At 51.0% G+C, this 11,255-nt stretch overlaps 1 protein-coding gene across 1 annotated transcript; it reads left to right on the top strand.

Annotated features, from left to right (window-relative positions):
- Positions 1-718: 718 nt before the first annotated feature.
- Positions 719-7,653, top strand: LOC138268243 (relaxin-3 receptor 1-like). Its single transcript, XM_069217718.1, has one exon. The coding sequence runs from the start codon at positions 1,444-1,446 to the stop codon at positions 2,584-2,586; it is 1,143 nt and encodes a 380-aa protein (XP_069073819.1). The 5' UTR covers positions 719-1,443; the 3' UTR covers positions 2,587-7,653.
- Positions 7,654-11,255: the final 3,602 nt, after the last annotated feature.

The following is an 11,255-nucleotide window of genomic DNA, read 5'->3' as shown; positions in this document are numbered from 1 at the left end:
ACCAGCCGCACCTCACGCGTGCGGCGGAGGCTTTAAAAGCCCCGGCGAGGGGAGGCAGCGGCCAGAGCCGGGCTGAGCGTCCGAGCAACAGCGGCTGCAAGCGTCTACTGGGTAGGCATCGAGGCGCTTGCTGCGTGTCCTCTATCCTGCTACCTTCGGGGGCCAGAGCCTCCAACGGTGGCAGAAGAACCCGGCTCAAGCATCTACCCCCGGGGGCCAGAGCATCCAACAGAGGCAGAAGAACCCGGCTCAAGCACTCTACCTCCGGGCTGAGAACTCTTATCAGAGGCTGGAGGTGGAGGACACGAGGCAGCTCGGCTCAAACTCTCTACCTCCGGGGTTAGAGCATCCAACGAAGCTGGAGGTAGAAGAGCCCGAGAAGGCATGGCAGGAGCATCCCTCATCTGGAGCTGAGGACGTCCCACAGAGGCTGGAGGTAGAAAAACCCGAGGAGGAACGGCTCAAGCGTCTACTTCCGGGGTCAGAACATCCAAGGGTGGCTGGAGGTAGAAGAACACGGTTCAGGTATCCTACCTCCGGGGTCAGAACATCCCGGAGAGCCTGGAGGTAAAGGAACCTGTGGAGACATGGCTGCAGCATCCTACCTCCGGGGCTGAGGTTTAAGTTTGAACTGAGACTGAGTGCAAAGGATCCCATAGAGATCATACCTCCGGGGCTGAGAACCTGCCACAGACCCTGGGGGTAGAGGAAACTGAGGCAGAATGGCAGAAGCATCTACCTCCAGGGCTGAGAACATTAAATAGAATCTAGAGGAGCCCTGCAGCATCCCAGACACCTCCTACCTCCTCCAGCCCAGAGGACTTCCAAGATAAGAGTGGGTGTACCAGGCCAAGCTGGCAGTTCCACCTCCTGGAACGAGCATACTCCCAAGAGGGTGGAGGTAGAGGTCCGGCAAGTTAGCTGCGTCCTACCTCCTCAAAGGCTAAGCATATTCTAAACCCAGAACTTAACAACTCCTGGCAGAGGCTGAAAACTTCCAGCAGAGGACACAAGGGTGCAACTGAGATATCTTCTACCTCCGAAACTGATCACTTCCACTAGAGGCTGGACTTAGATGCCACCAAGGAGTATCTCAGATACTTCCTACCTCCAAAATTGAACACTTCCAACAGAGGCTGGATGCAGAGGAACTCAGGCCGCATAGCAATGCTCCCTGCCTCCAGGAACAAGAACAGAGGCCAGGTAAGGAGGACCCCAGACTGAATGGCAGTGTATTCTACCTCCAGGGCTGAGAACATCTAATAGAGGCTAGGGCCAGAGGAGTCCAAGCAGCATGTGAGGCACATTCTACTTCCTACGTGGCTGAGCATCCTCAATAGAAGCTGGAGGGAGCTCAGAGAGACAGCCTTCCTGATACCTCTTTACTCTGCTGCTGAATTAACTGTACACGAGTGAGGTCGAGGAGACACACTCCACAACAACATGTCAGTGATTAGCTGCTGTGGGTCTGAGGACAAAGTCTATCCCGGAAAGGATAGGAACAGCACCAATCAGAGCCTATTGGACAGCATCACGTCCATAACCTCAGAGGACGTTGAGCTCTACGTTGACGCCTCCAAGGCCACACGGATCTTCATCGCAGTGGTGTACTCAGTGGTCTGTGCACTAGGTGTGGTGGGCAACCTGCTGGTCCTCTTCCTGCTTTACTCCAGGCACCGGCGGAAGATGTCCACCGTCACCTTCTTCGTGCTTAACTTAGCTGTCACTGACTTCCAGTTTGTGCTCACCTTGCCCTTCTGGGCAGCTGATACAGCCATGGACTTCAGCTGGCCCTTCGGCTGGGCCATGTGCAAGCTCATCTCATCGGTGTCCACCATGAACATGTACGCCAGTGTCTTCTTCCTCACAGCTATGGCCGTGGCCAGGTACTGCTCAGTGGCACTGCCCCTGCGAGTCAACGAGGGCTCCTCCAGGCGCTTGGCAAAAGTGGTCAGTGTCCTCATCTGGGCCTTCTCCATCCTGGTCACCCTGCCCCATACCATCTTCTCCACCACCGAGGTCATCTCTGATGAGGAGCTCTGCTTGGTCAAGTTTCCGGAGGTGAAGAACATGGACCCTCAGTTCCTGCTAGGGTTGTACCAGATCCAGAAGGTGTTGTTGGGGTTCCTCATACCACTGGTCATCATCTCAGCATGCTATCTCCTTCTGCTTAAGTTCCTCCGCAGGCTCAAGATGTGCAACAGCAACCCCAAGCGGCAGTCCAAGGTCACCAAATCTGTCACCGTGGTGGTCCTCTCCTTCTTCATCTGCTGGTTGCCCAACCAAGCCCTGACCACTTGGAGCATCTTTATCAAATTCAACGTGGTGCCCTTCACTGAGGCGTTCTACACCGTGCAGGCGTATGTCTTCCCCGTGACTGTGTGCCTGGCTCACACCAACAGCTGCCTAAACCCCGTGCTGTACTGCTTGATTCGGAGGGAGTTCCGTGATGCCCTCAAAGACCTTCTGCTGAGGGCCACGCCAGCCTTTGTCAAGGGCCACTCCATGAAGGCGCGGAGGAAGGGGCAAGTGCTGGTGGTCATCCCACTGGAGAAGGTCCAAACTCAACCCACCTGCTGTGGGTGAGGTGGTGTGGGGCAAGGAAGAGTCTCACCATGGTTGGGACCAGAATCTAGCTGAATTTGCCAAGAATATTGCGGAGGATTTGAAGAACAGAGGAGGAGGAGACAGAAACAAAGTGAAGAATGCAGTGGAGTGGAATCCAGAAACCAGAAGGAAGTCCAGAACCCTGGGTGGTTCTTTCAAACGCCTGGAGCTGACTACAGCAAAAACATCAACACATCAGACAGCTCATTCGCCATCGTGGAAAACTCCACCAGCGCTCCCGCAGCTCTAGCACAACATGAAGGGATTCTGGAGCTCTCCAGATACGGTCGGGATTCTGGAAATATTCGGCAACTCCTTTCAGAACCATGAAGTGCTTAAGTTAAGCGCTTCAACGCCCTCAAGAGTTTGTAAACATTTCAGGAGCAACAGGAACTGCAGTAAAAATGCTCCAGCCTCAAACAAAACTCCATCAGCATCATTTAGGGTCATGGAGAGCTCCAGAAAACAGCACAATAATGTCACGCAGCGCTTTAAAACGTCTTAAGCACACCACATGGCTCCTACGATGTTGCAGCAAACTTTCAGGCGGTTTGGGGGGGAGGGGCTACATCTCCAGGGACAGTCTCAACACCCTGTATTTCTCCAGGAAAAAAAAATCACAACTACATACATTTAAAGCTACCCTTTCAGCGCCTCAAAGTGCTCCAGAAAGCCTCCCAACCCCGTGGAGCTATGCAGCAAAACGGACCTCTATCAGATAATCTCCCACAAACACCTTCACCATCAAGCAAAGCGCAAAAACACTTTCAGTTCCAATGAGAGCTCCGGGAAAAAGGTATTCCGCACCACGGAGAGCGCCTAAAAAAACAGAACCTTCGTATAGATAGAGGCAGTTTGTAATCATTTATAGTTCAGAGGAAATGTTCAGAAAAAAATAACAGCAACGAAAGAGCTCCGTCAAACCCTGGCAGCATCACGGAGATAACAAGAAAATTAACCTCACGCAATAAAGCCCTGGTAACAAAACCGCACCGTGCAGAGCTGATGTGAAACCCTGCAGCGCTCCAGAGAGCTTCATCAAACCAGCAGCACCAAGAGGGCCAGAGAAGCATTCAGCACCACGGACAGCTCCTGTTAAACTCCCGCAGCACTTGCGGGGCTCGAGAAAAGTAGTCACTCTCTCCCAGGGCAGCATCAACCTGTGACGCACCACAGCGCAGCTCCAGAAAGACATTCGACGCCAAGGTCGCTCTATTAAACCCTGCAGCGCCACGAAGCGCTCCGGAAAAGCGTTCAGCGCCTCATGGCTCTAGCTAACCCTGCAAGGCAGCTCCAGGAAGCCATCCAGCGCCAAGAAGAACTCCTGTAAGCCTCGCAGCACCATCTGGAGCTTGAGAAAAGCATTCACCAGCAATCTCTGAAGCGTCACATAGAGTTCCAGAAGGCATTCAGATCTAAGGAGCGCTCCAGCAACCCCTGCAGCACCAGAGAGAGCTGCAGAAAAGCATTCAGCACCAAGGACAGGTCTCGAAAGACCCTGGAACACAACGAAGAGCTTGAGAAAAGCATTGAAGCAGTCAGCACCATCCATCTTTTGCGCGCGTCGCACAGCTCCAGAAAAGCATTGTGCTCCAGGGGGAGCTCCATCCAAACCACTCTGAAAAGTTCCATTTACAACCATTCCGGGGTCCGAAGCCCACTAGTCAAAGCAGCATCTAGCATCATGCAGAGCTGCATCAACAATCTGCGCTGACCAATCGAACTCCTGAAGAAAAAGCTTCAACGCACTGGAGTGCCCTGACAAAACTTGGTAAACTCTAAAAGAAATGTGCTCCCTCCAAGGGCGCTGGTGAGCTGCAACAAAACGCCTCGGAGCTCTAGTTCATAGGTCAGTACTCTAGGGACCTCCATCAAAGATCCACGAGATAATGAAAAAACTTGAGAGTGAACATCGTGAAGAACTACAAAAAAGGTAATCACCCTTCAGAACTGCAGCAGACAATACTTCCGACAGTGGCGAGCTGCAACAAAACTCCTTCAGCACCATGGAGAGCTGCAACAAAACTCCTTCAGCACCATGGAGAGCTGCAACAAAACTCCTTCAGCGCCATGGAGAGCTGCAACAAAACTCCTTCAGCACCATGGAGAGCTGCAACAAAACTCCTTCAGCACCATGGAGAGCTACAAGCAACCCCCGTTAGCTCTATGGCGAGCTACAATAGACCCTTCAGCACCCTGGAGAGCTACAGCAAACCCCCTTAAAATCCCTGGGTAACTGCAACAAAACCCCTTCAGCATCCTGGGGAGCAGCAACAAAAGCCCTTCAACTACCTGTAGAGCGGTCACAAAACCATATAGCACCATGGAGAGCTACAGCAAAACCCTTTAAGCGCCCTGGGGAGCTGCAACAAAACCCCTTCAGCACCCAGAATAGCTGCAACAAAACCACTTCAGCACCACGGAGAGCTGCAAGAAAACACCTTTAGCACTATGGAGAGCTGCAACAAACCCTTCAACACCCTGGAGAGTTGCAAGAAAATTCTTCAGCACCCTGGAGAGCTGCAGCAAACCCCTTCATCACCCTGGAGAGCAGCACAAAAACCGTTGTCACTCTGGAGAGGTGTGACAGAACCCCATGCAGCACCCTGGGGATCAGGAAAAAAACACATTCAGCACCCAGGAGAGTTACGGCAAAACTCCTTCTGCATCCTGGACAGTTGCAAGAAGACCTTTTCAGCACCCTGGAGAGCTGGAACAAAACCCCTTCATCACACCTGGGAGCTGGAGCAAAACCCCTTCAGCACCTTGGAGAGCCGTAAAGCAAAATATCCAGCTCCTAAAATATTTGTAAAAAAAGCTTTTCTAACCGGAATAATTACACGCAACATTTCAACGCTATGTTCAGATGCAACACAAACACAGCATCGTTGCCACTCTAAGACAACACAAACCCTTAACTCTGAAGAGATGCAACTCTACAAAATGAGGACTATGGAGATCTACAACAAACCCATGTCACACATCGTAGTTTTACAACACAAATCATTCGGCACCCGAGAGCTGATAAAACAAACTTTCAAAAGTCCTCTTGGAACTGCAGCAAATGGACTTTAGCTCTCAGGGGTGTTGAAAAAAACACACCTTCGCACCCTGAACATTTGGAACAAAAGCATCGGCAGCCTGAGTTCAGCGCCACAGAAATCAACAACAAACCCACTTCAGCACCGCGGAGAATTCCAGCAAAAAACACTTTCAGCAGCAACGGCGAGCTTAAACACCCTGGAGAAATGCAACAAAGCTCAGCAGGTGGAAAAATCAGGAACAAAAAATGTCAGTACCTCAACAGACTCCAACAAACATATTTCATTACTCTGGAGAACTGTAAAAACTTCAGTAGATGCGAAAACTGCAAGAAAAGTTCTCTAGAATAGTGAGAACTGTCACAAATTATGTCTGCACCCTGGAGAGCGGCAACAAGTCTTTAAGCTCAGCGAAAACAGTACAAAAAATAGGTGTTCAGAGCTTAAAACAAGAGAAACAGGAAAAGACAGAGCTTTGAGGTACTTCAACAAAAATGTTTCATGATTCTGAAGAACTACACAAAACTTCAGTAGCCCGGAGTAACAATGGTTCTCCTGTGGATGCCGGAATGTTGCAGCACAGCACCTTGGAGAGCAGCAAGAAAAGCCTCTCAGCTCCACCAAGAGGTGTAACAAAAATATAGAACACGATCGAGGGAGGCAACAAAAAGCATTGTCGCCCTGGGAGCGGGGGCTGCGAATAAAAAGTTGTTGGCCAGGAGAGCTGCGCAGAGGAAGTTATCACCCGCGAGAGCTGAAACATAAGTTATTGGACAAGAGAACGTTCAACAGGTGAAAACATTCAGCGCCTTGAGAGCTGCAAATTCATTGGCGTAACGAAAGCGGAGGGGCCCCCTGAAGAGAACATGGATGGGCCCCCTCCGGACTCACCCAGGTCAGGTGCCCTCCCCCCAAACTCGATCTCGCCCCGCCCCCTCCACCCGCTGCACTGCGGGGGCTGAGGGGGCCTTTGTTACGCCAGTGGCTGCAATACGAGTCCTCAAGGCGCCCCCACACAAAACGACAGGACCCCGGCGAGGAACGAAAACAAACATTTGCCACCTTTGGGGACAGCAACAAAGCCACCTGGCACTTTTGAGGGCTGAAACAAAGAACCCCGCCAGCTCAGTAAGCCGAAACAAAAACTTCCAGCAGATTGGAGTTTCTAAACGGACCTATCAGCGCAGCCAAGTACCACCAAGGGCTGGAATGTATCCACTCGGCCATCTTGGGACCCTATCCCCCTGGTGGGAAGAAGGGGGTTCTGCCCAACCACATGCCTGGCGCAGACACCCGGCACGGACACTGGATGATAAGCATTATGGGTATGGAGGGGGCAGCTTTCGGGTGTGGTTCGCGGACGCGCTCCCCAGCTCTGCACACCTGAAACGCCAGGGGACGTCCAGTTGCTGTCCCCCCCTCAGTGTTGATTACACTGGCGAGAGACTGCAGGCGGCCCAGGACCCTGCGAAGGATTGAACAAGAGCACAGGCCGCGCAGGTGCTGAGCTGGGCTCTGACGAAGCACGTGAGGCCTTTGTGAAAGAGTCACTGAAGGCCGAGGCGGAAGACAATTTTATTTATTCAAGAATGTATATAGTGCCTGCATGTGACCCACCAGCTGCTTCGGAGCGCTATAAAACAGTAAAAAATGCACGAGTCACCCAAAAAAGCACCACCTCATGCGTGAGAAGGCTGAGTCTGTATTCACTCGTGAACAATGACTTAAATAGACCAACCTCCCGAATGAGCGGGCGGGTTGCAATGGCGCAGTTTCTCCCCAGGTGGTCCCTAACCACGTTGACCCTCAACCCCCCTCCCCACCCCCACATGAAGCTAACCCCGTGCCCCATGCAGGGATTTTTTGGGGTGGGGGAGCTTCAACAAACCTTCTTACCTTGAACCCGCTCTATTTTCCGGAGAGGGGGGACAGCTCGGGTGTGCAGTGGGCGACTCATGTGTAAAATATCCCGAAGCTCACCGCGAACAATTACATAAACGCCACTTTGTGTGAAATATTCACCCTTGGAGTCCGCGTTTTATTTCGTTGGCCCGGCTGTTTGTGTAGAACTGGTGTTCAACTGTGTGCGTGCGCACCGAGATGCGCATTTATTTGAGGTCTCTTTGTGATGTGCAATTTAAATAGTCGTGTGCGGGTTTTTGCATATGTAAGCTTGAATAACACCAATAAGCGTCCTTGTCTAGGTAGTTCATGAGTTTGTGCGTGTGCCTGTGTATATCTTTTTGTGCGCTCGCGCGTCCAGGTTTATATTCATTTGTGCGCGTGAGTATATATTCCTGCGTGTGCTCCTCTGCATGCTTGCGTGTGTATGTGTCCATGTTTGTGCCAATAGATTCATCTTTGTCCTTACCCTTCCATGTGTGATTGTCAGCGCACGCCCGCGCGTGTGTGTGTGCAACCTGCTTCACTTTTGTGTGCACCTGTGTGTGTGCGTGTCTGAATGTCTTTATATGCGCTCTAGGCTGTTACTGTTTGTGTATGTTTGGATGTCTGTATGTGCGTACGCGTCTTTCTGTGTGGCTTTTAAAGTGGGTGTCTATGTGTAGTTTCCTCTGTCTGTGTCCATGAGTATGTGCTTTGTATGTGTGCATCTTTGCTTACATGCCTGTGTGTTAAGAAATAGAACTCAGAGACCACCAGCAGGTCCTCACCCCAACACCGGCCTTACTCAGACCGACACATTTATTTTGTTGGAAGAAGTTTTATTTTAACTTTTACTTATTAATTTCATAACACACGTTTAGCCATAAATCACTTCAAGAAACTTCAAAACATACATACAAGAACATAACTATTCGTACATTTCAATCTGTAACCATAAATCATTGTGGCAGGATCCCTTCCTGTCCTGAACCTCCCTTGGAACACACAGGTGAGTTGTACCTCACCTGTATCCATAGGGGGGCGGCTCCCCTGACTTCACCGTTCCTTGCCCACATGCTCAGGGTTCCGCCCCCTCTCCAAACACCAACCTGCCAAGGGGTGTAACGGGGCAGCCAGGAGCGGGAACCCCGTGGCCACCCCAGCGATCTGGGCTCCCTACCCCTTAATTTGGTGTGTACATCCGCAGATTGGTCCAGGACTTCAGGATCCTATCTCTGGTGTTATCCCGGGGCCCCAGCCTTGGGGACCCCTCTGTTGCTTCAGGTTACCTTAGTACTTCTTCTCCCGCCACGAGGGCGACCAGGGCCTGAGCCGTCCGGTCGCTCTCCACCACACCACAACAATGCCGAGCCTTTCTGGGGGGGGCTTATGCAGCCCCCCACTGGCGCGTGGCGGTTACAACCGGATCGGTGATCGCAGCCGCAACGTTTTCTCCCAAAGCTACTTCCAACCCCACATCTCGCGAGGTGTGAGGGCGGAAGTACCTGGCCAGCCCAACGCACAACTAGTGCGGAGGGTCCGGCCCACGGCGGCCCCGATCTCTAAGTGGCCGCGCTCCCCCATATTGGGGGGGGGGCGCTTTTCCATGTTATCACCTCTGAGTGGTCCTTTGTGTCTGTGCATTTGTACCTCTATAAACAAGCTGCTTACAAGTCTGTTTTTGAAAATATTTACTTGTAATTTTGGGTGCACGTATGTGTTCTTTGATGTCCCCCTCCCCACAGAATGTGTTGAGGGTCCCCAAATCTCCCACATCTCACAGCTATTCAGTAGCCTTATGCTAAAGTGGGCCCTCCTTGAAGGGTTGGGAGCACCCCTGCGCTAGAGGGGCTCCATGGGCCTGTTACCCCCCTTTTGTGTAGGGGCATGGTGCTTTTGTGTGTATGTCTGTTTTGTTTGCCTCCATGTGTCTGTGGTTTTGTGTGTGTGTGTTTTGTTTGCCTCCGTGTGTCTGTGGTTTTGTGTGTGTGTGTTTTGTTTGCCTCCATGTCTGTGGTTTTGTGTGTGTGTGTTTTGTTTGCCTCCATGTCTGTGGTTTTGTGTGTGTGTGTGTTTTGTTTGCCTCCATGTGTCTGTGGTTTTGTGTGTGTGTGTTTTGTTTGCCTCCATGTGTCTGTGGTTTTGTGTGTGTGTGTTTTGTTTGCCTCCATGTCTGTGGTTTTGCGTGTGTGTGTTTTGTTTGCCTCCATGTGTCTGTGGTTTTGAGTGTGTGTGTTTTGTTTGCCTCCATGTGTCTGTGGTTTTGTGTGTGTGTTTTGTTTGCCTCCATGTGTCTGTGGTTTTTTGTGTGTGTGTTTTGTTTGCCTCCATGTCTGTGGTTTTGTGTGTGTGTGTTTTTTGTTTGCCTCCATGTGTCTGTGGTTGTGTGTGTGTGTGTGTGTTTTGTTTGCCTCCATGTGTCTGTGGTTTTGAGTGTGTTTTGTTTGCCTCCATGTGTCTGTGGTTTTGTGTGTGTGTTTTGTTTGCTTCCATGTATCTGTGGTTGTGTGTGTGTGTGTGTTTTGTTTGCCTCCATGTCTGTGGTTTTGTGTGTGTGTGTTTTTTGTTTGCCTCCATGTGCCTGTGGTTTTGTGTGTGTGTGTTTTGTTTGCCTCCATGTGTCTGTGGTTTTGTGTGTGTGTGTTTTGTTTGCCTCCATGTGTCTGTGGTTTTGTTTGCCTCCATGTGTCTGTGGTTTTGTGTGTGTGTGTTTTGTTTGCCTATATGTGTCTGTGGTTTTGTGTGTGTGTTTTGTTTGCCTTCATGTGTCTGTGGTTTTGTGTGTGTGTGTGTGTTTTGTTTGCCTCCATGTGCCCGTGGTTTTGTGTGTGTGTGTTTTGTTTGCCTACATGTGTCTGTGGTTTTTTGTGTGTGTGTTTTGTGTGCCTCCATGTGCCCGTGGTTTTGTGTGTTTTGTTTGCCTCCATGTGTCTGTGGTTTTGTGTGTGTGTTTTGTTTGCCTCCATGTGTCTGTGGTTTTGTGTGTGTGTTTTGTGTGCCTCCATGTGTCTGTGGTTGTGTGTGTGTGTTTTGTTTGCCTCCATGTCTGTGGTTTTGTGTGTGTGTGTTTTGTTTGCTTCCATGTGTCTGTGGTTGTGTGTGTGTGTTAGCTCATGCAGTTTATACCTCTGCATGGCTGGGTGCGTCCTGGCGCCTAATTTCCCCTCCCCAGGTTAGAACTCGTGGCTGGTGCAGTGAGGGAGCTGCCCTCAGCGGTGAGAGGCCTGTTTTCTGAGAGCTAGGACTACCCGGGGCTGCAGCCTCACACTCTGACGAAGGTGTTGATTTAGAGGTCGAAGTGGGTGGAAACTATTGGGCTCTGCGTTTCAAAGAGTATTTTATTTCATAAATGCGATTCCAATACGTTGTATTCAAGACCGAATCGTTCCATATGGTGTACCCCTGTCCAGCCGCGGAGGAGGGAGGGGCATCTTGTACTGGAAGCCAGAGGACAGGGCAGATGGAAACAGGAAGGAGGCATTGTCACTCTCTGTCGACCGTCCATGGCTTCTTCCGGAAGGAGGGGTAACATGTTATTTGGGGAATCAGCAAGGCAGTCTAGTCCGAGTGCACTCCATATCCGGCATTGGTGGGGGCGAATGGGGGGAGCGTGTGGTGATTCAGAAGGAACGGTGGACCCATTCACGCTACAGACAGCCAAGGCCACTGCAAATTTGCAGCAGGAGAGGAACAAATTATGTGGAAGAGTGGACTAAATTATGC

The sequence above is a fragment of the Pleurodeles waltl genome, chromosome 12 (genome assembly GCF_031143425.1).
Source record: "Pleurodeles waltl isolate 20211129_DDA chromosome 12, aPleWal1.hap1.20221129, whole genome shotgun sequence".
In the NCBI taxonomy this organism is placed as follows: Eukaryota; Metazoa; Chordata; class Amphibia; order Caudata; family Salamandridae; genus Pleurodeles; species Pleurodeles waltl.
The sequence above is the reverse complement of the archived record's forward strand: the minus strand, read 5'-3'. Positions and strand labels throughout refer to the sequence as shown.

What these genes read in the sequence shown, in the direction of transcription:
- LOC138268243 (XM_069217718.1), top strand. Translation starts at nt 1,444, where the DNA reads ATGTCAGTGATTAGCTGCTGTGGGTCTGAGGACAAAGTCTATCCCGGA.